The sequence below is a fragment of the Bos taurus genome, chromosome 6 (assembly GCF_002263795.3).
Source record: "Bos taurus isolate L1 Dominette 01449 registration number 42190680 breed Hereford chromosome 6, ARS-UCD2.0, whole genome shotgun sequence".
NCBI classification, from domain to species: Eukaryota; Metazoa; Chordata; class Mammalia; order Artiodactyla; family Bovidae; genus Bos; species Bos taurus.
This window is the reverse complement of record NC_037333.1, coordinates 61,443,074-61,470,740: the sequence shown is the minus strand read 5'-3', so window position 1 is coordinate 61,470,740 and position 27,667 is coordinate 61,443,074. Positions and strand designations below refer to the sequence as shown.

Below are 27,667 nucleotides of genomic sequence, written 5' to 3'. Positions count from 1 at the left end.
AGTGATGCTTTATGTGGTCAATATTTGGGAATTCCCGAAACATGTTATTTTGCCTAGTGTAATCCTGGAGCTATTAAGTGTGGCAAAACAATTATTTTAGTCTTTTTAATCTATTAGTACATTATTCTTTTATTTCACTTATATAATTTCAAAAACAATGAGAACTGAATCAGTTCATACCGACCTTATAGGCTTAAGGAAAGTTTGCATACATAAAGACTGTGCTTTTGAAGTTAATGAAATATTTGCTGCTATATTGGATTTCTAATCACATAATTTCATTACAGTGTGAATGTTGTAAAGGCAACAGATTCATTCTTCACTACTCCCTGGAACCCACATCTTACAATGTTCTTATCCACTGAGTAGTAAGCTCCCTAAAGGCAGGGATATTTGGTCTTTTTTCTTTACTGATATACTGAGGACATTGCCTAGGGCATAGTAGGATTGACTTAAATGAATCTTGTGACCTAAATAAAGACAAGATGATCTACAGATGCCTTATAATCAGACCTACTTGATACCTCTTAATTGGAACCTGACCATTGAAAAGGGAGTGATTTTTTGCGTTATCTGTTCACTGCTGTATTCTTGCACTTACAGCTTTTGTCAGATAAACAGATAACTCTGAACTTTATTTTTAATGACAGAGTTTAGTTTTGTTCTCTTGACTGTAGAAGTAACAGCTGCTCATTGGGAAAAAACTCATACTGCAGAGATGTCAAGAGGACAGTAAAAATCACCCCAAACTCAGTTCAGTTCAGTCGCTAAGTCGTGTCCAACTCTTTGCAACCCCATGAATCACAGCACACCAGACCTCCCTGTCCATCACCAACTGCTGGAGTTCACTCAAACTCACGCCCATCAAGTTGGTGATGCCATCCAGCCATCTCATCCTCTGTCGTCCCCTTCTCCTCTTGCCCCCAATCTCTCCCAGCATCAGAGTCTTTTCCAATGAGTCAACTCTTCGCATGAGGTGGCCAAAGTACTGGAGTTTCAGCTTTAGCATCATTCCTTCCAAAGAAATCCCAGGGCTGATCTCCTTCAGAATGGACTGGTTGGATCTCCTTGCAGTCCAAGGGACTCTCAAGAGTCTTCTCCAACACCACAGTTCAAAAGCATCAATTCTTCGGCGCTCAGCTTTCTTCACAGTCCAACTCTCACATCCATACATGACCACTGGAAAAACCATAGCCTTGACTAGACGGACCTTTATTGACAAAGTAATGTCTCTGCTTTTGAATATGCTATCTAGTTTGGTCATAACTTTCCTTCCAAGGAGTAAGCGTCTTTTAATTTCATGGCTGCAGTCACCATCTGCAGTGATTTTGGAGCCCCCAAAAATAAAGCCTGACACTGTTTCCACTGTTTGCCCATCTGTTTGCCATGACGTGATGGGACCAGGTGCCATGATCTTACTTTTTTGAATGTTGAGCTTTAAGCCAACTTTTTCACTCTCCTCTTTAACTTTCATCAAGAGGCTCTTTAGTTCTTCCTCACTTTCTACCATAAGGGTGGTGTCATCTGCATATCTGAGGTTATTGATATTTCTCCCGGCAATCTTGATTCCAGCTTGTGCTTCTTCCAGTCCAGCGTTTCTCATGATGTACTCTGCATATAAGTTAAATAAGCAGGGTGACAATATACAGCCTTGACGTACTCCTTTTCCTATTTGGAACCAGTCTGTTGTTCCATGTCCAGTTCTAACTGTTGCTTCCTGACCTGCATATAGGTTTCTCAAGAGGCAGGTCAGGTGGTCTGTTAGTCCCATCTCCTTCAGAATTTTCCACAGTTTATTGTGACCAAAGACAGTCAAAGGCTTTGGCATAGTCAATAAAGCAGAAATAGATGTTTTTCTGGAACTCTCTTGCTTTTTCGATGATCCCGCAGATGTTGGCAATTTGATCTCTGGTTCCTCTGCCTTTTCTAAAGCCAGCTTGAACATCTGAAAGTTCACGGTTCACATATTGCTGAAGCCTGGCCTGGAGAATTTTGAGCATTACTTTACTAGCGTGTGAGAGGAGTGCAATTGTGCGGTAGTTTGAGCATTCTTTGGCATTGCCTTTCTTTGGGTTCTCTATGTGTACGTCTCTATTCCTGCCCTGCAAATAGGTGCGTCAGTGCCATTTTTCTAGACTCCATATATGTGTGTTAATGTACAATATTTGTTCTGTCATTCTGTTATACGCAATGAAAGAATACTGCATTATGTATAACAGGCTCTATGTTCATCCACCTCAGTTGAACTGACTCAAATGTGTTCCTTTTTGTGGCTGAGTAATATTCCATTATATATGTACCACAAGTTCTTTATCCATTCATCTGTTGATGGACATCTAGGTTGCTGAAAATTTGTACTTTTGACCACCTTCACCATGGAAAGAATTTTTTGTCTCTACTGTCACTATTTAAATCCTCAGTGCCTAGAGCACTGCCTGGCACTTAGTAAGTGAAAGTGAAGTCACTCAGTCGTGTCTGACTCTTTGTGATCCCATGGACTGTAGCCTATCAGGCTCCTCTGTCCATGGAATTTTCCAGGCAAGAATATAGGAGTGGGTTGCCATTTCCTTCTCCAGGGGATCTTCCCAACCCAGGGATCGAACCCAAGTCTCTTGCACTGTAGGCAGACACTTTTACCATCTGAGCCACCAGGGAAGTCTCAATAATTATTTGTTGAATGCATAGATCATGTATTTTATGGCAGCTTAGCATTATAGATTATTATTGTATAATAATTAACTAAGGAATCCTCTGTGGGTAGGCATGTAGGTCATTTCCAGTATGTATTAAAAAAAAAAAAAAACTTTTGAATAAGCATCTTTATATATCTTTGTACACTTTTCTGATTATTTCTTTGAAAATTCTTTGAGGAAAGGGATTACTGGTGCAAAAGTATGTATCTTTTTTTTTTAATAATGGCAAAAGAATGTTAAAAGATGATTCACATTTATACCATCACTGAAAATAAACCAGAGGTCCTACTCTGCTACTCCTTTTCCACCGCTGAATAGTCTGCTTTATCCTTTTGAATATGCAGTGCAGAAAAAAAAACTTTTGCATTGCTCTACTTATAAGATTGAATACATCTTGACTGGTTTTAGTAATTATTTTTATTTTTGTCTGAATTGTTTACTCATTGTAAGTTCCTTTATGAAGATTGTCTTGTATTAAATTTTAAGAGCTTATCATATGCTCCTGACATGAACTGTTTTTCCTGTTAATAGGAAACTTTTAACTTTTTTGATGTTTTCTCATGTACATGGTTATTTTTATAAAGTATAATCGTTCAATTTCTTTCTTAAAATTTCTGGCTTAATGTCATGTTTCTTATGTCAAGATAATGATTATTTTTCACTTATGTTCTTCTTCTAGTATTAATACTTTTAGATTTCACCTTTAAACAGTTACACGTGTAATTCCTATGGGATTTATTTTGTTGTGAGATGTAAGGTAGGGGTCTAATTTTATTTTTTTCTCAATTTATTATCTATCTGACATGATAACCGTATATTTTATAATCTGTTCTCCCCTCACTGATTTGAGATGTTTCTTTTATATGCTAAATTTACATACATAGTTGAGTCATGGTTGGAGTCAGTCTCTCCCCTTCTTCTCTCCCTCTCTTCTATGTTTTGGTCTGTTCTGGCTCCTTCTATCTAATTCCTTTATTACGTTAATCACTGTTCTTTCCTCTAACTTTTTTTCTGGCTACTTTCATACTTATTTTTCCACTTGAACTAATGAGTGCATCATTGAATAAAGTTGATGTGTTGGAATATTTATTGATATTGCATTTTATAAATTTATATTGAGAGAACTCATATCTTTCATATACTGAGTCATTTAAGCTTAGTTTTACTATTTATTGGTTTTTCTTTTATGTAGAGGGGAGAGTTTTCTTAAATAAATCCTATCCGTTTTAATGATTTGTTCTTTAGATAGCTTATGTTTTATGAAGATATTGTAAATGGAATCCTTTCTAAAATCATGTTTTTGCTCACGACTGCAGAATATGTAAGGTAGAAGCTGTTGATTTTGAAACTAACCATCAGTCTGAATTCTTTCATTTTAAATAGTTTTTCAGTTAATTTTCATCTCCATAGGTTTTAAAATTATACATCATAAGGTATTTTTAAACAAGGTTTTCAATTATAATCAGATTTGATCAAGTATATTTTGATTACATTATTTTTTCAGTAAGATTTGTTCATTTTTATGTGCTGAAGTTTTAGGTACTTGGGTTCCAATTCACTGCTTCTAAGGTTTCACATGGCCCTTACGCAATAGCCAAGATACTGATCTTTTTTATCCTTTTTGTTAGGGTTAGAGGTCAGAATTTAGACCAGCTAAGATTTAACTAATGGTTTTGTAAAATCTACTCCTATCAAATTGACATTCAGATCTTAGATCAGCACTGAGAGAAATAAAGTGATCCACAAGCACTAGGCACATATGTACTTGTAAATACTCTAGTAGCTACACTATAAAAAAATAAATAAGTGAAATTAATTTTAATAATATATTTTCTTTAATAGATCCAAAATCTCATTTCACTGTGATATAGAAATCAAGAATGAAATCGCTGGCATTCTTTTCTGTACTGGTTTCTAACTCTGCTCTGCATTTTATATTTACAGTACATCTCAATTTAAACTAGGCCCCCTTCACACGCTCAGTTTCCACATGTGGCTTGTGGTTGCTGTGCTAGTCAGCACAGCTCCAGATTCTCTCTCTAGCTTGGACTTAAGGATTTACTAGAGTTTTTCAGAACATAAAATTTTATAACAGAAATGATGGCTCAAAGTAAGCTTATTAAAAGTACATGTGTAGATATATACTGCTCTCTTAAGTAGAGATTAAGCCTTACTTCCTTTGAACAGAAGGCCTTCTCAAATGTCCTCATAAAAGCTCACAAAATGTGTTAGTGCTTAAATAATACTGCTTGTGACACAGCCCTCATGGCAGTTTAGAGGTTTCATGTAAATTCCTCATGGCATCGTTTGAAGCCTGTTGTTTTGGACCCATTAAATGTAATTCTTTTTAAAAAGATCTGATAAGACCACTGTCCAGGACCTTCCTGTTAGTTTTCTTTTCAATGTTAACATGAAATGTGTGTGCATAGGATAGTAACTTTGGGTAGTTTGCCTTTATAGACATTGTTGCCATCAATTTTGTTAATCTAAGGGGCTAACAAATATGGCTTACTGGGTTATTTACACATTGAATGAACTGGGCAAAGGTAACTGGCTGTTTTGAATTGAGCCTCTTCATTGTTTTGCTTAAGCCCATCTTTGAAGACGACTTGTCTTGATCCATTCAGGGTTGTACTTCACGAGACTGGGTTAGTCATGTGGCAGCTTAGGTGGAGACTGTTGCTAAGAAGGTCAAAGTCAATCGAGGCTCTGAACCAGGAAACCACGTTAGTGGGCCAGACCTATTTAGAATACAAGGTTAATCTTCATGAATGAAGCAAGAAAACTGGTTTGCAAGGGTGAATCAGAGAGAGGGTTTGTTCTGACACCAGTGTAGAATAATTGAGCTTCTCTAATTAGCGTCGATCTCTGTGGCTAACTCTGGTCTTAAAGCCAACTTGTAGAGGAAATCTCCTTCGAGCATCTGCAGCCCATCTTTTCCCCTTGTCCCTCCCTCACCCCCATGTAGATTTAGCCCTACCCCAGTCCAGAAAACCTTAGCAGTAGGAGACATTCAAGGAGCTCTAATTTACCACTTTGAGGATGTGGCTTGAACCACCCTGTCACCATTTCCTTGACCCTGACTGTTTGTTGCAGCAACTAGAGCTCCAGTACTCAGGGCCCTGCCTGTCTGAGAGAAGAGACCCTAGACTCTAGGACTCTGCCCTGGTGAGGAGTTCAGGTGCCAAGCCAGCTGCCAGGGGCTCTGAGTATCACTTGCTTTCACTTTCCCCCTCGGTACTCTCGGCCAGCTCTTCTGGACAAGCTTGTTGCCCATGTTGGAGTGCGACAGTGTGATACCACACTGTCATTGCAATGACTAGCTGAGCCTTCCTACTCCCCTTCTAGTCTGTCTCATTCTACTTTCATTTTTAAACTCAGGCCCTGTCCTTCCCTGACCAAAGAAATGAAACCAATCTCTCTCTATAGATTTTACCCAAATTTGACGTGCTGTTTTATACCTTAAGCTTAAGTTGGATTCAGTCCACTCTGATGCCAGAATGGATATGATGAATGTTCTCAGGTGGACTCACTCAACTTTCATAACCTTTTTCCCACAGTTGCGAGTAAGGGTTAGAGAAATGACTTGAGAAAGAATGACTCTGCCGTCTTTAGTGTAGAGTGTGTCTAGTGTGGTCAGGGCAGTGGGAAGCTTGTGTGATGTCAGCAGGTTCACGGTCAAGTGTACATCGGTGGTGTTCAACCCTGGCTCACAGTGAATCAAATGGGAATTGGATGCCTGGACTCACCCCAGACCAATGGAATCAGTCTGGGCCATCAGACATATGCACTAAGCATTGATATTGTATCTTCCAGATAATTCTGATGTCCAACAGTGTTGAAAAATACTGATGTAGATCTTTGAATTTCCTTGCTTGTGGAGAGAAGAATAGATTATATAAAGTCATATAGACTGCCAGCCAAGAAACCAAGAGCATATGGATATTTTTGGGGGTAAATTTGTCTATTGCCCAGTTACTTAATGGGTCTAATTGCACTTCTCTAAATTTCACCTGTCAGAAATGATAAAGCTTGTATGATGTTACTCAGTTATTTGGTTTTGAAGAATTTCTTTAAAATTCTGAATTAAATAGTCAATTCAGTACAACCAAATGAAGAGAAAACACATCCCGTTTATTTTTAGCTGGTTCTATATCTACTCTGGGAGCTTGATGAATATGAGCCTCTCTGCAATGTCATTTCTGGTTTTTGCTAGCCTACTTACTTTTAGTGTGTTGTGCTTCATCTCTTTATTCACCTTATATTTGTAGCCTACATGTGTGTAGTTATTTGCACCTGGAAGAAATACCTTAACAAATCAGTAAAAATTTCCAAAACTTCTGTGGCTACTTTCTTTTCAAGGGGTTTATTTTCTTTAGTCTACAGTTATTAATTTATCTCACCCTGGTGTTAATAGATCTTTTACAGGTTAAGGTAAAGAAAACAGAAACTTAGCACAAACCCCAATTTACCTGCTTTCCCTGGTTTCTGAAACGAAGCTCATTTTGAAACTCTTAATGTAGCCAGTGTGATTTCTCTGTGGCCTCCTGGATGGGTGCTGGGGTCTGGCTTCAGGATGTGATGATGATGATTTCACACTTCTAGGAGTAGAAAACAAACTCCATAGTCCCTTGTTTTGTTATTTAGTCACTAATTTGTGTCTGACTCCTGCGACCCCATGGACTGTAGCCTGCCAGGTCCTCTGTCCATGAGATTTCCCGGGCAAGAATACTGGAGTGGGTTGACATTTCCTTCTGCAGGGTATCTTCCCAACCAGAGATTGAACCTGCATCTCCTGCATTGGGAGTTGGATTCTTTACCCCTGAGCCACCAACTAAGCCCCTATTGTGCCTTAGGTCAAGTGTATTGTGTCCAACCTTTGTGGGATTTTTTAAAAATTCTCTTCTATCGTTATCGTTTCTGCATTTAGACTTTTCTTTTTTAGGTGCTAATGTTACTTGTACTCCACAGATGGAAATCTTTTTTTAAAAAGAAGCCAGAATTTGATTGGAGGAGGGGGATGGAGTTCTGAATCACTGGCTCAGTTTAACCCCAGATGGCAGTTCGTTCGTGTATTCTGGTTTAAAGTTCAGTGAAAGAATCATTGCATGGGTTGGCCTTTTGTTGACTTCTAAGTGAATGTAATTAGCAAAGAAGGAAGAAGGCCCTCTTAATTTCCCCCGGTACTGTGCTGAATTCCTCTTGATCTTATTAAGTGACTTTCGGGTGAGTGAACTGCTCTCCTATGTTTTAATTTTAACTAAGTCTGAATACCAAGGTCTTCAGTTTGAATTGATAGTTTGTTAGTTTTCTTTATAAGATGTCAGACATTTTCCCATTTATTCAGCTGGAATTATCTTTTTAAAATAATTCTATTGACTCAAACTAATAGAATTGTCATCTTTCCTATTTATACTTCATGTGTCTTTAGCCCGTTTGGTACCCAACTATTTGACATAGTAGCCACTTAAAGAGTAGAGTGCATCTGTTGTGTGACACAAATGAAACTGGAGACTAGCTAGCTTAGTGCTGCCCCACTTCCCTGAGTGTCTTAAGGTACTGCTCTGTAAATAATTGACTGGACAGAAAAGGAAATAAGGCACTCAGGGCTCCCAAAGGGCCTGGAGTGATATCTGACTTTGGGGTCTTCTGAGCTCTGTGCCCTTGGACAAGTCATATAACCCCTCTAAGACTCCTGTTTCACTTTCCCCCAATACAATAAAACCTACCCATAAATCATCTGTCTCCTGGCTAGAGAGTAGACCAAGCCCGAGGGCACATTGGAATCTTCTGAGGAGCTTCAAAATAGCTGATCCTTGGAATTTGCCCCAAGAGATTCTGATTTCATCTTGGCGGTAGAAGTTGATCAAAGAATGTGATTGTGGCTTGAACTACTAGGTATCTGTGGTCAGATGTGGTCAGATTTATAGTATAGTTTGAAGGTAGATCTAACAGATTATTGGTGGGTAGGAAGTAGAGTGTTAAGGATGTTGCAGGTTTGGGGCCCTAAACCCAAAATGATGGCACCATTTATTAAAATAGAAAACACTGGGATAAAGGACTAAAAACCTCCTTGCATCTTAGAAAAGAGTGGGAAGATCCACATGTGCCAAAATAAGTATGTTGCAATACATTTTTTTTTCTTTTTGTAAAGAGGGTTGCTTTTATCCTAAATTCGATCTCCTTCCTCTGTCTTCCTTTCTTTTAGTTTTCTTTAGAAATTCAGTAAACAGAACTATTAGCATCTTGTGCTGTGTACTATGCTTAGTTGCTCAGTTGTGTCTGACTCTGCAACCCCATGGACAGTAGCCCTCCAGGCTCCTCTGTCCATGGAATTCTCCATGCAAGAATACTGGAATGGGTTGCCATGCCCTCCTCCAGGGGATCTTCCCCACCCAGGGATTGAACCCAGTTCTCCCACATTGCAGGCACATTCTTTACCAGCTGAGCTACCAGGGAAGCCCATGAATACTGGAGTGGGTAGCCTATCCCTTTTCCAGGGGATCTTCCCAACTCAGGAATCAAACCTGCATTGCAGGTGGATTCTTTACCAGCTGAGCTGCTGCTGCTGCTGAGTCGCTTCAGTCGTGTCCAACTCTGTGCGACCCCATAGACGGCAGCCCACCAGGCTCCCCGTCCCTGGGATTCTCCAGGCAAGAACACTGGAGTGGGTTGCCATTTCCTTCTCCAATGCATGAGAGTGAAAAGTGAAAGTGAAGTCGCTCAGTCGTGTCCGACTCCTAGCGACCCCATGGACTGCAGCCTACCAGTCTCCTCCGTCCATGGGATTTTCCAGGCAAGAGTGCTGGAGTGCGGTGCCATTGCCTTCAGGGCCTATTCCTTGTTTCTATGCATTTTCGACATCTGGGAGCAGTATGGATTCATCTCTTTGGAACTGGTCACTCTATTGTTTTTTTGGACACCTAGGAACTCTATGGATTCATCTCTCTGGAACTGATCATTCTGTTGCAGAGACTTTTCACTCCATAATCAGAGTTGATGAGAATAGTCTTTATGTCATCATTGTGTTCTTTTGGCTCTCGAGGTATTCCACACTGCAGGAACATCTTTCAGAGTGCAAAATTAAAACACTTGCTATAAAGTAGATGCTAAGCAAATGTTACTTGAATCTGCATCTGGTGAGTGATAGGGATAAGATCAAGCTGTTCACATTTTGGAAGCTGAACTTTTAACATGCTGGCATGGTTTTGAAATCTCATGGAGTTTTCTTATTACCATGTCCAGGCCCATTGCACTTTGCTCAGCAATGGCCACAGATACTCCAGCAGATCTAAGGGGCTGATTTCTTTTTTTTTAAAGACATGGAGGAAATTTACTTTTTATGTTTATTAATTTATTCATTATTTTGAATGCTGGCTCTTTGTTGTAGCACATACGCTTTCTCTTGTTGAGGAGTGCCGGCTCTAGAGCACAAGGACTCAGTAGTTACGGCGTATGGGCTTAGTTGCCCCACAGCACATGGGATCTTAGTTCCCCGAATAGGGATCAAACTTGTATCCCCTGCATTGGAAGGTGGATTCTCAACCCCTGAGCCACCAGGGAAGTCCTAAGGGGCTGATTTCATATTTATAATTAGTGGTGGTAGCATTTGGAGGCACAGGAATTGCATTATGGGGCTCTTTCTGCACTGGGTGATTTTTATTTCTGGTGTCAGGAGGTTCTTGAAGCATCCTGAAGCAATCTGGCCTCTCATCATTCTTGTTCTGCCTGTGAACTGGGTAGGGCTGATGGCAGCTGCACACATATGTAGGTATCCTTTAATGTCAACCAGCACTGAGCTTGGCCTTTGAAGTCTTTGCAGCCCACCTGCTGGCATTCATACATCACGGTATAATCTGCTTAGTGGAGGTTTCTCTCTCCTGTTTGAGCCACATCCTGACAAACCGAAGGCAACTGTGCCTTCCGTGCTTTTTTGCCGCTGACTCTTTTTTTTTTTTCTCTGAGCCTGTCTTGCCTAACCAGTCTTGGTGGGTTCTTTAACACCACCCCCACAGCGTTCACAGCAGCTGAGCCATCCCCCAGCCACTTGTGGCTCCACTCCTCTGTCAAGACAGACACCATGCTCTCAGGGTCATGGTGGAGCTCCCCGGTGCCCCCTTAGGGATGCCCTATTTTTCTAGCTGGGTTCATGGACTTGTTGGATATTTCACATGCCAGATTGTGACACAGCTTGTCATCAATAGGCAGAGGAAAGCTTCACTTCTTTCCTAATGCTGGGTAGTATCCAGTTCTATAGAGTAAAAAGCTGTTCTTGCTCATGGTGATTCATGGTGCTGGGTGTGCTGTGCTGACTGCTCCCAAACCACAAATTAGCAGGTAGGCTTTGGTTTCTTCACTGGCTGTTTTTGACACTTGAGACAATGTTTAAAAAACAAAGGTGAATTATATTTTTCTCTCTTGCAAAAGCACAATGGAGATAAATAGGCGCCCATCAAATTCCATTGACTTATTCTGAGAACAATGCAGCAGCAAAATGATGTACACGGGTGTTTTTGTTTCTTTTGATAAAATGAGAACTAGCCTTGGAATCAGAAGACTATTAGCCTATCCACCTGTTTTTCTATTGTAAAATGCACCAGTAGCTCTAAAAATAAAAGTTGTAATAATTCAGATAACTTCATGATTGCTTATTATTCCTTTTTCCAATATGCTTCAAAGACTGACTTATTCAGAACTTTAATTCAGTTCTGTCTTCCTGATTGTGTTGTTGTGAAATTAATGGGGTTACCTTTCTGCAACCATTTTTATCAACTAATTCAACAATTTTTTTTCCATATACAAAGTGGTTAAAACTTGCTTGTGCATTGACACTATCTTAGTGGTTCTCTGATGACTTCATAACTGTCTTTTAAAAAAAAAAACTGTTTAAAAAGATGACATCATGGAATTCTGGAGTTGGAGGGAGCTGTGTGCACTGTCCCTGAGATAGCCTGCTGGCGTTTGGTTATCCAGCTCTGGCTTGAAAACCCTTCAGTGACAGGAGTCACACCCCCTTGTCAAACAGCCCTTTCCACTCTCAGACAGTACTAACTCTTAGCAAGTTCTTTCTTGCTAAGAAAGCAATAAAAGCGATTAAACCATTTGTCTCCTACATGTCTTGCTGGGCCAAATATGCTCCGTATTATATTTACACAGTTGATTCTTTTAGGCATTAGTGTAGGATCTTCAATTTATTCAATGTCCCAAAATCTTCCTGAGTTGATTCTTTCATGTTATTTGCATATTTACTAATCATACCGGTATGTTATCCAGTATGAGACAGTATGTTATCCTGTCTCATTGGAACCCAGGCAGTCTGGCTCCAGATCCCTCAGGAAGTTATGCATCTACTTTAACTATCCAGGGATCCCCTTGGATCATAGAAGGGCCCCATGGGACTCAGGCTTTGGGGTCTCTTATTCTATCCAGAGTTGCCCCTGTTTGTCCTCTGTACCTCTACTCCATTGTCTTCATATCTTTGCCGTCCATGTGGCTTCGTGGGTGCGGGGGTGCGGGGAGGGCCATCACCCCCCGCAGCCTGACTCCCTGACTCTCCGTGCCCAGCTGGTCCCTGCCCAGTGCCGAGGCTGTCTGCTAGTGTCTCCGGACCACAAGTCCACTTTCCCAGAAAGAAACCCAACTGGCCCTGCCACTTACGTGCCCCTGTTGACCCTGATACCCAGGGTCAGAGAACTAAGCCAGGAGAGGGGAGTAGGGGCAGGAGCCAAGGGTGACCCAGGGAAGGCTCCATCAGGAGGGCTTGAAAGAAGTGGGGAGCCAAAGGAAAGCTCCTGTAGAAGTTCCTTTATGGATGTTTGTCAGCCAGTAGTGAATCTACATCATTACCTAATCTTGGGATCCAGTGTCTCAGTTTTTTAAGGACAGGGTGCGTCTAGTCTTGTTGAAGTACAGAATGCTAAGGATTTGGCCAATAACATTAATATTCAGGTTTAGGTAGTGTAAAGGACCTTTTTTCCCTGGAGGAGGGTCCCACAACCCACTCCAGTATTCTTCCCTGGAGAATCCTATGGACAGAGGAGCCTGGCGGGCTACAGCGCGTAAGGCTCTCGAAGAGTTGGACATGACTTAAGTGACTTAGCACACATGCACAAAGGACCTTTTTTATAGGGAAAAAATTTCCTTCAATCTCTGACTGTACATTTTGGGTATGAGAAACACCACTTTAAAAACAATGAGCTCCTACTCAATGTTAGCTGAATTCTCAATGCAAAAGGAAAGTATTCCTTTTAACTTTCAAATTAACTATTTTTAGAAATTCCCATAAATCCTTTAGAAGCTGTAGATCCCATTATTAAAATCTGTGGACTTTGAAAGCATGACTGTAGACTACACTTTTCATGAACAGTAGTTTATAATGTACAGAATCCATCTACTTTCCTTTTTAAAACACTTTGCCCTTTCCCATGGTTCTTCTGTGATTAGTGACACTTTATTTAACTATTCTGCAAGTTCTCACAGTTTCATAGATTTAAAAATATTGTATATGTGTATACACACACATGCTACAAAATATGAATCTATCAATATTTAGAGCCGCTAGGTACTGCCTTGTCTTTTTTTCTTTTTAAAATAATTCCCTACTATCTCTTCTGCATTCATTCCTCCAACTACTATTCATTCTAACCTTCCTAGTTTTAGGATAATTATCCTTGATGCCAAATGAAGTGAAAGAGGAGAAGTAGGAATTGAGGAGTTCTGATTTTTATGATCTGTTAACATCACGCCATCCATTTCAGGCGGTGGACCTATCCCATGAATTCACTGTATTGCAAAGGAAGCAAGGAAGCGCTTTTGTAGCCGCTCAACATTTCTTTAAAACACTTTTCCTCTATTCTTAGGTGTCTGCGCATCTGTTGTTGTTTGCTGTTGAACATGTGAGTCTATTTCCAACCTTTTCCATGATCTTTTAATCTACTTTTCCTTGTCCAAGGCCATGTTATGCTGCAACAGTGGTCTCTGACCACACCTCTCTTTCCCCAAGACAGTACCTTTCACAATTAGTCAGCATGTTACTTCAGCTTTCCGGACTTCTGCCCCTTTTGGGTTTTGATACTAATTTGAAATACATCCTCTTAATCTAGAAGATATGTCTGGCTTAGCCTGGTATTCCCCTCCAACTACCAAAAGTTCCGTGGTACAGTTAGGTTTTCTAAACCTTATCACTTCTGCATTGATTAGAATCCAGTCCATGGTAACAATTCCTCATCTTATTTCCTGTACCTTCTCAAGTGATGAGCTTGCTGCCAAGACGAGTCAATGATGCTTTTAGCTAATTGAGGCTTCTAGGAGATGCCGGATGTGTGTCTGGTGGTTGAAACCCTTCATTGCTAGTTCAGTCTGTTTCTGTGCCAATGTTTAATCTATATTGGGAACATACCACTTATTCTTCTGTCTGAGCAAAGGATCTGTGGACTATCCCTAAGGGGATATCATTACATTTATATTATCTTTCATTGGTCTCCTTTTCCTGTTAAGTATGATTTGGCATTAGTGTTTTCTTTAGTATTTGCAGTAACTCAGCATGCCCAAGATGATTGTTTTTCTAGGTTAGTATCCAAAGCTGGGAGCCACAGAAATTGAGTGCTTACTATGTGTGAGGCCCAACACTAGGCATGCACAGGTAGGTTGCCGTGCAATACTGCTTAAGATTAGCCTTTCCTCTGAACGTCAGGAATACTTTTTTCGGTGTCTATCACTCAGAATTGGTTGTGCTATTTTGGAGCTTGTTGCAGTTCAGCATGAGTACAGGGAGTGTTAAACCACTTTATTTTTTCCTGTTTTAAACAAGAAATAATGTCGATTTTCACACTTGTTTATTTTTAGATCAGTTCCCCAAAATACATACACTTAAAGAAAAATATCAGTTAACCATGTATGGTAATGATAGGTCCCGATAGGAAGATATATTCATGGGTATCAGGATGGAGATAAGACTATAAAATTCTGGGAATTTTTAGATGCCTGATAATAAAATAGAAAATTTGGTAAACATTTATTGCATGCAAGGGACTTTCTTGAAGTGTTATTTATGTTACTTCTCCATATCAGAATAGTGTACCTGATGGACATGTGCCCTCATGCCTGGGCTGTTCTCAGAGTTTAAGTCAGGTACATCTGTAATATCTAGTATTATTATTCTCAGTTGACGTATACCTCAGGATACAGGTGAACCGATTAATATTGGAGTGGTCAAAAGACCACTGTATATTCAAAGCTTTTTCAGATGATACTTCAAGGAAGATTGGTTAGGGAGACTGCTTTGACATCTAATAGTACCCACGAGGTAGGAGAAAGTCATGGTTGGAAAAACTATGTTGAGGTGGAATAGGGCCAGTAGAGGAGAAATGGGGTCAGAGGGAGAGGTTAGGTCAGGCCTAACTATGGAATGAATAAATGCATCCCTCAGTGTTAAAGCTCTAGAAGGGACTTGGACTTTACCCATTTCCAAATGTTATCCTGGCTTCTCAACTCACTGGCCCTCTGACCATCAGCAGTTCTCCATATAAGAGCAAAGTTTCTCCATCATTTTGAGAAGAATTGTTGGGGGTGGGGAGTGAACTCTGTAACATGAAAAGCAATTTTTTGAAGCTGATAACTGTGTTTTACATCATCTGGGTAAGTGGATATTCTTTGTTATGGCATTTTGTTATAACTTAAATGGGCTTGGAGATAATGAGCTTACATCACAATTGCATGAACAAGAGGGTAAAAGAGAAGAAGCTAGGTGTGTGGGAAGCTTTTTGACTGTTGTGCAAGTTCCTTAAGGTGGAAAGACCTATAGAATGTACTGGACTCAGGACTTGGATAGGGCAGCTCTTAACATCAGAGATCTGATCCATCAAGCAGGGTGTGTTGGGAAGGGTTCCAGGCAGCTTCATGATATTTGGGGGGCAGGGTAATTGCTTGTGGTTCCAAGTCATTGTTCCATGCAGAGCAGAAAAGCCAGCTTGACTTGGGAAGAGAATAGGTTTCGGCTCCTTGAAGAAGAGAGGCCAGGTTTGGGTCCAGTGTCAATGCCCACCTACATAATTAAATGGACATTGGGACAGGACTTGGCGTCTAGCAGAGGACTGAAATGCCTCTGCTTCAATTCATACTATGGAAGCTGAGCATAATATTCAAGTAGGTAGAATAGTTCCCAGAATCAAGTGAAAAACTTTTCCAGGAAGATAAAGGAGCATGCAAAGCAGCTGGACTAATGGACAGGCCTCAGAATCCATCTTATCCATGCTTATTAGCCTTTTCGTATGTCAAAACGGCAAATTGCCTGTGATTAGCTTAGCATGGGTCATGTGCCCACCTTTGAAGTCAAAAAGGGGAATTGTATTTTGAGGGACCAGTCCCACTGCCTACAGTAGGGGGAAGGGAGTTCTTCAAGGAAAACCAACAGTTCTTTTCAGGAGAAGCAGATGCTGAACTGGAATGATCAGCAGATGTTCACTGCATAGAGCCTGAATCAATATTTGGAACAAGAAGGTGTATTGATGCAATTGAAAATTTCATTTCCCCTCTGGCTATTGTAGTCATGGTATAGAAATTTGAGATGCATTGCTGAGTAGCTTCTATTTAATTTCCATGCTTTCAAAGGTGTTTGTTTCTTCAATGCCATATTTGAAATTGTAGTGTGTACATTTTAACCTTTAAAGCACCCAGTTCATTGCTGCCAGAGTGGTGGTTCCTTCCCTTTGTTCCCTCTCTGTCTGGAAACAGCTGCAGTCAGGCTCACAATCGAATGTTTGAAACGACTGTTCCACCCCAACAATGTGGAATATGGGACTTCAAGTCTTTTTTGTAGCTCTAGTAACTGCTTCTGTATTTCTAATTATGTAAACAATATATATGGTAACCACTAAAAACACAATAACTAAAATACAAATGTCTAAATTGTTCGACCAAAGATTGTTTTACTCCAGACACTGGAACCAAAAACAAAAAATTGTTAAACGAGGACTTTTAGTTTATTTTTATTTTCCCCATCGAACAAAATAAAAACCTACTAAACCTTGGAAAGGACCATGGGTAATACTCATAACTTCCTACTGAGTAGCACCTAACTTGAGTCACACCTAAATTCTGCAGCTGTGCCTTTAAAGTCTCTGGCTAGTTTTCTAGTTAGTATTTTTATATTAGACTGTTGTCTAAAGATTTCATTCTAGCTAAGGAAATGCAAGAAACCAATATGGTCTCTTTGGTGTCTAATATTAGAAGCCACTGAGTAAAAGGATATATATTAATAGTTGGACTCTCCTGATTATGTTTAGGAGGCCATATATATATGTTCTGATTCCATTTACAGCCTTGCTTATAATTGTGATAAAGCTAAGCCTGCAAAAGCATACTGGTTCAGAACCATATTACCAGGCAACAGAATGGTTTTGTGTCTTGTTCTCTTCTCCCTCCCACCTACCCACCCCTGCTTCTGTTGCATAACCCCATACAGATGACAATTTTAGGAAAACATGTACTTATTTGATATTAATTTATAAAATCATAGGGTAAAATCTGTTATTTTACTCTCTAGTTTTATTCACTGGTCCCAACTTTAATTAAATATTATCCTCCCAAATTTTAAACATTAGTACCTACCTCAGTAGGTCCCTAAGACTTTCGTTTTTCTCATCTCAAACGTTTTGAAGGAGAGAGTAGCTTTATAATCTCTGGATAGAAGATAGGGTGACAGGGACCGGTTGGATGATAGTATTGTGCTACATTGCTAACATGATCATTTAATCCTCGTGTGAACCCTATTTTATGTGAGGAGGCTGAGGCTCAGATATAAAATAATTTTCTCAGTGCTATATAGAAGTGTCATAATCTGAATCAGAACACAGATCTTACTAGAAAACCTGTTCCTTCTCCCCACAGCCTGCCTTTTTTATTTCAACAGGAAAAATAGTGGCTGAACTATTTATGTGTGCATGTGTGCATGAAGAGCTAGGCACTTATTATCTGGAGTGCTTTTTACATATCCATTATCTCATTTAGTCTGCACAAAATCCTGTGAAAGAAGGTAGGCAGTCAGAGCTAAGTAATCCATCTAAGGACACCATATCTCACAACTAAGGACCTAAACCATCTCTCTGACTCCACGGTGTGTGCCCCAAGCACTATAATGCCTTCCTTGATTAGACTGTGTTTCTGTTATTATTGCTGAACTTGATATAATTAGAGAAAGATGTGTGCTATCTAAGGCTAGAGTTTTCTGGCTGTAAAGAGAATTCTATGAAGTGGTTAATCACTTGCTATATTTAAAGTGCTAAATTTCTTTCCAGTCTTGGGCTTTGGTTTGGAGCATCAGACAGTGGGCACATGTGACATCAGACAGGACGAAATGATGATAGACATGGAGAGGCTGTGAGGGGCAGACCAGCTCCACCTCGCAAAAAATGCCAAGTATAATCCACTTCATCCCTGTCACCACTGTCTCACCCACGCCTCATCGTCTTACCTGAATTAACTTGGCCTCAAAACGATCTTCCTGCCTAAAACTTTTCTGTGGATTCCTACCACACGAAGGATATAAATTCAAGGTTCTTATTGTTTCTTCCAGTCCGGCTCTGTCCCTTCTTGTTTGATGGCTCCCCCTGTTCACAACCACTGGTCCTCCTGTTTCTGGAAATGCCAAGGCCATGCTTGCCTCCTTGGCTTTGTTCCTGCTCATCTCTGATTTGGTTCACGCTGTCTTTTATCTTTTCTCATTGAGGGCTCAGCTCAGCCTCTCCTTGGAGAGGCCTTCCCTTGCTGCTCAGTAGAAAGCTCCAATGGCAGTAATGACAACAGCAACAACAGTGGGAACAGCTAGTATTTATTGAGCTCTTCTTATTGAATACAAAGCATTGCTCTCCATACCTATTAACTACCATGTCCTTCACAACCCTCCTTTGAGGTCAGTATCATTATCAAGTCCATTATATTGATGGTGAAACTGAGGCACAGAGAGTTCTGTCAATAATTTGTCAATCACCTGTTTTACTTCCTTCATCCTACATATCATGATCTGTAGTTATCTCGCTTTCTTCCTGAAAGTTAGTTCCTAAGAGAAGGGAACCTTCTTTTAAGCTGTTTCTAAAGCTTAAAAGAAAAAAATGCCTGGCTCATCGTAGGCACTTAACTATGTTGAATGAATGAATGAGCAAATTGGGTCATGATGTTTATGACAGGAAATGGAAATTTTCAGAGATGTGCTTCTGCTGTAATTATGTGAGAGGGTGCAAAGTCTTTCACCTTAAGTGTTGAGCATTTTTCTTCTCTACTCATACTGTGTGCATTTAAGCACAGGACCGTGTATCTGGGCAGAGGAAGAAAGGAAAACTAGGTTTCAACATCCTTGGTAGCCCAGTAGACACTGGCCAGTGGGTGCGTGCCAGGGGGGTGCTGGCAGCGGCCTATAGTCACTACTTATCTTTTCAAATCTGGAGACTCAACTGGGAGTACAAAGCACTGTTTGACTCTGTGCCTGTGTTTTGGCTGCTGATTATGTAAAGCAGCTGTTACTCTGAAACATCTGGCTCAAGTACGGAGATTTTTTTTTTTAATTTTCCTGTTCATCTGAACAAATGAGGTATTCACTGTTTTCTTCTTGGTGCTCAGCAGATTCTAATTTCACAGGATTTTAACGCTGAAAGAGAATTTCAGATTACAGTGAGTCCCTACATGGGAACAAATTCTGTTCTGAGAGAGTGCTCGTAAGTTCAGTTTGTTCACAGGGCCAACAGTCGGGCATATAGTACTGTACTGTAATAGGTTTATAATATGTTCACATCTTTGAAATTTTGCAACTTGAGGGTTCATATGTAGGGGACTTACTGTATTTGCTTACATTTCTCATTTTACAAGGAAAGGCAATAGCCCCTAGGGATTATGTGCACAGGATCACATAAGTCCTTAGTGGAAGAACTAGAGCTCACCTCCCAACTACTGAGTGAGTTGAATAATAAATGCTGTCAGGGGAGGATGGACCAAGTGTTCACTTTGGGGCCATGATTGAGATGCTGTCCCACAATCATCTTATGTTTTCTTGATCATGAAAATTATTCTTGAAAATTGAAATAGTCTGCAGGAGGTTGTTGCTTCTATATCCTTATTTAGTAATACAAAGTAATATCTAGTAGTACATTTCAGTAACTAAAAATCGTGTGTGACTCCGTTTACTTATACTGAAATTACTGATCCCTCTAAAGTCTTGAAGTAGCATTTGGTCATTTTATAACCAAGAATGCAGAATTTGGTCTAGTAAAATCCCCAGGCTGATATGTGCTTAGTAAATACTAAGTAATTTTATCATTAATTGAAATAAACTATAATTCAGAAAACAACTGCTTTTCTGCTGGGGGAAATAATCAATTAGGATATTGAAAACACAAAATATGAAATTTTCAGCATGTCCAGAATTCTGAACTAGAGAATCATTGTCTATACTGTTTGGCCTTTTCTTTATTCCAATAAAAGCTGGCCCAGAGTAGTTTATTTGGGGAGACTGGTTTGATTCTTGCTGGTCTTAAATGGGAAGAGAATTTGAAAAAGAATATATGCGTGTATAATATATGTATAACCGAATAACTTCACTATTCACCTGAATTGTTAATCAACTTTGCACCAATATAAAGTAAAAATTGTTTTAAATAGTAAAACTAAAGAGAAAAAAAAAGGCATTGCAGACTTTGGGGAGTGTCACATCAAAATAAGGTGAGGTATTTCATAAGCCACTATCGAGCCCTTGCTCATTTGTAATCCTTAAAGAGTTAGCTATGTGAAAGTGGCTGAGGAGGTTTGCCCTGCAGATCTGTTAGTGTCAGAAGAGTAATGATGCTTCAGTGGATGTCACATGCCTGACTGAACACTGAGGACAGTGGGGCAAACGCCTGAGTGATTCTCCTGGAGAATCCAAAATGTGAAAAAGGACTGTGCATGTGGTGGCGTGGTCATCGTTGCCTTGTGTACATGCGGGCCGTGTTGAGTTGCTCCCAAGAACTTGCAAAGGGGGAAATGATCTTGCCTTCTTTTTTCTGTGTAAGATCAGCACATGCTAGGAGCAGAGTTCTGTGCACGAGGGGCACATTTGTTCCTAGGCCTGCAGGTTTGGATGGTAATCCCACTGGCAGATTAAATGTCAGATTGAATTTGGAGATGGAGATGGTCTGGAAAAGAGTGAGTCATGGAGTTAAAAAAACTGGCAGTACTCTCCTTAGCTCTTTGGAGGGGAGGAGACGTGCTGGCCGACAGATCTGGTATCCTAGCCCCATTGCCGAGGTATTCTGACAGGCTGTGAGTTTTTTGGTCCTACAGTGTGTTGACCCCTGTTGTGGAGTTGAGTGCATCAAGCCGTGCTGGCTGAACGCCATTTGGCTCATGTCATCTAGCTACCAGTAGGTTGCTTCGTGTACTCACCAGACACCATCACTTGGTCGTTGGACTTTCAGTTCAACTGATTGTGGGACTTCAATTACTCTAGTTCCTATGGCAATTATTTCTCATCATAAACTTACAAATTGTCATTTTGAATTTATGAGTCAGTCTTACAGGCTTGGATAACCTGTGTCTACATCTAAGACAAAGATCTGTTCTTGATACATTGTTAAATATGTTTTTTGCTCATCTGCTAGTTCTTCAGATACTGAGTGCTTACTCTAAGCCATGGGTATGCTATTTAGAAAACTCTCAATGAAACAGGGGAAGCAGATGCAATAACAATTACAGAGTAAAGAGTGATACCTAACTCCTCCGCTGAGAATATCCAGTTATGTTAAGTAAGTACAACTAGAGAATATCAGTTCAGAACAGAGTGGGGAGCTAGTTTTCTGAGGCTTTTTGTCTAGCAAGGTACCATCAACTGTACACTATGGTCTTTGTGCTGTCTTCAGGGAAAATCTAATGAAAGATTTTTAAAACTTTTAATATTGCTATGTCTCTATTTGATAATCTATAACTTGGTCTGTTCTGGCTGCTATAACACAATACCATAGACTAGCTAGTTTGTGAATAACAAATTTATTTCTCACAATTCTGGAGGCTGTGTGTGTGTGTGTGTGTGTGTGTGTGTGTGTGTTAGTCATTCAGTCATGTCTGACTCATTGCGATCCCATGACTATAGCCCACCAGGTTCCCCTGTCCATGGAATTCTCCAGACAAGAATATTGGAGTGGATTGTCATTTCCTACTTTAGAGGATCTTCCCGACCCTGGGATCGAACCTGGATCTCCTGCACTGCAGGCAGATTTTCTACCCTCTGAGCCAGTAGGGAAGCCCTTTATGGAGGCTGGGAAATCCAAAATCAAGGCACTAACAGATCTGGTGTCTGGTGAGGGCCCACCTTCTGGTTAATACAGGACCATCTTCTTGCTATGTCCTCACAAGTGGAGGAGGGTAAGGGATCTCTCTGGGCTTCTTTGAAAAGGGGAACTTTTAACTCCTCTTATTGTGGTCCCACCATGATCTTGAAAAAGTTTCTCCTGATCACATCGCATCCACGGTTAGGGTTTCAAACTATGAGTTTTTGGAGAAGACAATCCCTATATGAAATTTTGATTGTATACACTAGGGAGGAAAATCCATTGTGTTTAAAATGTGGCATGCTGCTGCTGCTGCTGCTAAGTCGATACTGCTGCCAAGTCGCTTCAGTCGTGTCCGACTCTGTGCGACCCCACGGACTGCAGCCTACCAGGCTTCTCCGTCCATGGGATTCTCCAGGCAAGAACACTGGAGTGGGTTGCCATTTCCTTCTCCAGCTAAGTCGATAGTGACTGATAATTATTAACTGTGTGAGCATGGATGGCCAAAGCTACTAATAAGTCTAACCCTGTACCATGAGCATGACAGTATCTGATTTGGAACCCTGTGACCTCCAGAGTGATGAGTGTACAATGTAATGTCATATTGTATCTCTCTACGTAGAAAGCTTTCAGTGGCTCACTGCCAAGCAGAGGATGCCACCCAAACTTCTTGACAAGCCTGAGAAGTCCCCTGAAACCTGGCCTCCATGCTTCTTCAGCACCGTATCTCCCCCGTCTGTACTTTGCCTTTCGTGTATTCTTCAGCAGCTTTGTCCTGTTTGCACTGATCTGCACACATGACACTGTTTCTCACCCTCCTGGTCCCTACGCTACGTTCCCTCCACTTTGTAGGAAGCCCTAAATGTTTTCTGGTTTCACAGAATAACAAAAGCTTCCCTGGTGGTTCAGACGGTAAAGAATCTGCTTGCAATGTGGAAGACCCAGGTTCGATCCCTGAGTTGGGAAGGTGCCCTGGAGAAGGGAAAGACTACCCGCTCCAGTATTCTTGCCTGGAGAATCCCATGGACAGAGGAGCCTGGGGGCTAGTGTCCATGTGGTCACAAAGAGTGGGACACAACTGAGCGATTAACACTAGAGTAACAAAGCCCACTAGCAAGCTTTTATTGCCAAGTAGTTCCCAGCACCTAACTGTGATTGGTGACTTATCAGTGGGTGGAGAGGAATTGACTTGCTCTCAAAATGGCCTCCTAACCACTCCTTTGTCCTTAGGTTTTTATTCAGCAAACAGTTATTAGGTACTTGCTGTTTGTTGGTACTGGTGTTAGAAGTTGAATGACAAGCCAGTAATTGCCCTAGGGAGTTGCATTCTGAAAGAGGAGGCGGACTCAAGGGACAGGGAGGTACAGAGGCCTGTGGAAACACAGGGAAGGCTGCCTTTAAGACAGAGAATACTTCAGAAGAGACCTCCCGTTGGCAGGGCTTTTGGGAGGAGTTGGCACTGGCAAGGCAGAAAAGAGAGGAAAAGTGGGGTTTTGAGATAAAGTACAGTTGGCAACGCTTTCTAGGAAAGCAGTAAGGGACCGATTTAATTCAGTCTTATTTATTTCTCACTAGAAAGTAAAATAAGTAGTTTAATTTTTTTCTGCTCTTCTCGAAGCTGTATGTAAAAGTGTTGTCAACATTGCAGCAAGATGTTACCCAGTTGGAATTGCTTGTATCTATTTACATTGCTTTAGTGACTGTGGGGTAACTGATCTTAAGAAACTTAAGTTCATCTGGGAACATAAATTCTAATTACTGGAAAGATTAAGATGATCATAGTAAGGTAGATCATTGTGGTGGTTACCTGTTTAAACCTTACTGTTTATCTTTTTCTCTATCTTTATCCACAAAGATAGAACAAAAACCAGAAATGCATTAAATGGTATATTTAAAATTTCAGAATGTATTGTCATTACCTCTATGTTGTTAGTCTTGTCTAAAACTATAAACCATTTTAGAATTCTGTGCTGTTTTGGACGTGTTTATATGTAATGAAAGAACTAAGTTGACCATTTCTGGGGAAGAGTACAAATTAAAAATGGATGTTACTGTTTTTGAATTGGGTCAGCTTTGACATGACTCTTAAATGCTGCCTTTTATTAATAAATGTAGTAGAAATGTTCAATGTGGGGGGGGGGGTTCTTTTTATTAGAACAGAAACAACACCAATAAAGGGGGAACATATGGGCTTCCCTGATAGCTTAGTTGGTAAAGAATCCACCTGCAATCCAGGAGACCCTGGTTTGCTTCCTGGGTGGGGAAGATCCTCTGGAGAAGGGATAGGCTACCCACTCCAGTATTCTTGGGCTTCCCTTGTGGCTCAGCTGGGAAAGAATCTGCCTGTAATGCAGGAGACCTGGGTTCGATCCCTGGGTTGGGAAGATCCACTGGAGAAGGGAAAGGCTACCCACTCCAGTATTCTGGCCTGGAGTATTCCATGGACTGTATAGCCCATGGGGTTACAAAGAGTCGGACACGACTGAGTGACTTTCACTTTCATATAGCTTTTAACAGATTTTAGGCTCTAGGATAGTTAGGAAATGTGGTTTGGGTCTGGATAATACAATGAAGCATTTCTTATCAAATAAAAAGAGTCTCTCTCTCTCTCTAAGGTTATGAGAAGACTGATGATGTTTCAGAGAAGACGTCACTGGCTGACCAGGAAGAAATAAGGACTATATTCATCAACCAGCCTCAGCTGACAAAATTCTGCAATAACCATGTCAGGTAGGAACTACCAAAGAATGATTGGGACCAGCTACCACAACAGGGCTTGGGTGGGCATCTCCCTGGCCCAGCTGAAATAAAAATACTTGCAAAGGAGCTTTCATTAAATCAGTTTAATATTTAAGAGCTTCTTGAAGCAGTGTAGATCAGCTGTTTCTCTATCTTCTAGCCAATAAAGCGATGCTAATAAGAATATAGAAGTAGGAAAGAGCAGAAAGGCTAAGCAGCCATATGCTGCCGATTCTATTTATAGTATCTGAATAATGAAAGCAGTTCATGGGTAGGTGTCTTTGTCTTAAACCTGTTAATAGACCTGTGAACTATTGTTTTTGATGAACAGGTTTTCACCTTTTAAAATAAGTCTTTGCAATTCTCTTAGAACTCCTTTGTGTTAAATAGTCTTTAAATATTGACTTTTGATGCTTGCGGAATTTAGTGTGGTGTCCAGGAATGGAGGGTGTGAGAATTCCTTCACTGTTCTATTTTCCTTCCAACAATAATGTAAAAGTATACCTCTTAGAAGCACTGTTCACTGAGTGGCTCCTGGAACCAAGTGAACACCACCCCCATCACCACCACATGCCAGCCCAGTGATTTCCTGGTGACAGAACTCCTAGATTTGTGAAATGACCATTTAAAATTAATTTTTACACCTTCAAATTCTAGAGAAACTTCTCTGAGCTTGAGTTATGTGGTTAATCTTCTATTTAATTAACAAGAGGAAGATTGGATGTTTCTGAGGCCTAAATGATGGTATCTTCCTGATTATGGACACATCTGATGTGTTTAGTGTGGAGTCCTACTCAAGTTTCTAGAGCAGCAGTGAAGAAAATTCAAACAGACCCCCAGAAAACGCCCCATTTCACTGATGTGGTCCAGGGAAGCCATCTCAATTTTATATTTCTGGTCCTGCTCAAATTGTTGATTTTGGGGGGCAAGATTTTATTTTCTATTAACATATTATACACTACCGTAGCTAAAGTTGCTCTTCTTTGTAAGCCATTGCTAGTAATGATAACAAGGGGATTGGCCAAAGAGAACAAAAGAAACTATGCAGAAAATTAAACTCTTACTACTTAGACAATTCCTTTTGTTACTGAGTCTCAGCTTTTGCTGCTTGCCTTAGGACAAGCCAGTAATTGACAAGTTGTTGGAAAAGGAATAATGACTTTATTCAGAAAATCAGCAACTGAAATGGTAGGCTCACACCCTTACAGAGAACCCTCTTGCCTGAGTTAGAATTCAGGCGGCTTTTATACCGAAAGTGGAGGGAGTTAAGTCAGATACTTCCTGGTTCCCATCATCCTCAGAGACAATGTGTTAATTTCTTCTTGCAGGCATTTACAAGTGGGCGTGGTCAGGATGTTTCCTGTGAGCCAAACAAAGGTATTTTAGCTTAGTGCTCATTACCTAGTAGGCAGTGTTCAAAGAGATGGGCTATTATGCATCATTTAAGTTTGTAGGAAACATCCCTTTAGTGATTAACTTGTAATATTGTAATTGAAAACAAAAGATTCTTTCTTATTACACTTTCACTCCTTTTCATTGAGGTTACTGACCATTTGCAGTAGTCTTCTGGTTTAAAACAAAGGGCTGTTGTTCATCATCTAATTTTTTATATGGTGATAATAGAATTTTATAAATATGAGTGCTATTTGTGGAGTAATTAAGTTTTATGCTACTTTTCATTTTTGTTTTCTAGCACTGCAAAATACAACATAATCACATTCCTTCCAAGATTTCTCTACTCTCAGTTCAGAAGAGCCGCTAATTCATTTTTTCTCTTTATTGCACTGCTCCAGGTAAAGTCATGTTGTAAAACCTTAGCTCAGAATAATGTGTTCAGATATTAATAAATGTGTTTCTTAAGCCCATGACCAGTCTTCTGAAGCTTATCTAAATGCAGAGAGATAAGCTGGTTTGGGTGGGCATTTCTGGCTCCTGCTGTAAGCCAGGTTAGAATACTGCTGCTACCTCTTCAAGCGTTTTGATTCATTGTCATCAGCTTATTTTAAAGTGAAGTAAAGTAATATGGCAGGGACTTTTCATTTTGGATGGTGAAGAGGGATAGGATTTTTTCTTAAAATAGTAATTTATTTTAGGAACAGCAGTATTGTCAATTATGAACTTTAGAATGCAAAAGTTACCATTTTAAAGCTTTTTTTTGTTTTGAACTTGGGTTAGTTGTAATCAGAAAGAAAGATTTGTTTTATTAAAAAGTACTATATGTTCATGTAAAAAGAGTAAGAAAATACAACAAAGCATAAAGAAAAAAATAGAACCTCTATTATTTCATCACCAGGAAAACACAGCTACTCTCTTAAAATTTGAGTGTGTATCCTTCTGGTCTTTTTTTTTTTCTATCCCAAGCATTGTTAATTGACTTATAAAAGGGGGATCATAAAGTATATCTGTTTTATTATCTGCTTACCCATATAGTAATGTATGGATATTTTTTCCCATATAATTCATTGTATTTCTAAAATACCATTTTTAATGCTTTATGAAATTTTATTGGCTTGGTCAAAAAGTTCATTCAGGGTTTTCCATAAGGTGTTAGGGAAAAATCCGAACAAACTTTTTGGCCAACCTAATTGGAGAAGACTCTTGCAAGTCCCTTGTGCTGCAAGGAGATCCATCCCGTCCATCCTAAAGGAGACCAGTCCTGGGTGTTCATTGGAAGGACTGATGCTGAGGCTGAAACTCCAGTACTTTGGCCACCTCATGCAAAGAGTTGACTCACTGGAAAAGACCCTGATGCTGGGAGGGATTGGGGACAGGAGGAGAAGGGGACGACAGAGGATGAGATGACTGGATGGCATCACCAACTCGATGCACATGAGTTTGGGTGAACTCCAGGAGTTGGTGATGGACAGGGAGGCCTGGCGTGCTGCAATTCATGGGGTCGCAAAGAGTTGGACAGGACTGAGCAACTGAACTGAACTGAATATTGAA

The 27,667-nt window shown here is 40.3% G+C and overlaps 1 protein-coding gene and 1 non-coding gene across 8 annotated transcripts in view; one reads left to right on the top strand and one right to left on the bottom strand.

Moving 5' to 3' along the window:
- The window catches only part of ATP8A1 (ATPase phospholipid transporting 8A1), a 238,136-nt gene that overhangs the window by 7,425 nt on the left and 203,044 nt on the right, over positions 1-27,667 (top strand). For all 7 annotated transcript variants that reach the window (XM_024993042.2, XM_024993040.2, XM_024993038.2 and 4 more), the window contains 2 exon segments: positions 24,598-24,712; positions 26,415-26,514. In XM_024993042.2, the coding sequence (XP_024848810.1) occupies positions 24,598-24,712; positions 26,415-26,514 (215 nt within the window).
- On the bottom strand, positions 27,236-27,294 carry MIR2285CS (microRNA mir-2285cs). Its single transcript, NR_162362.1, has one exon. It is a non-coding gene; the product is annotated as a microRNA mir-2285cs (primary transcript).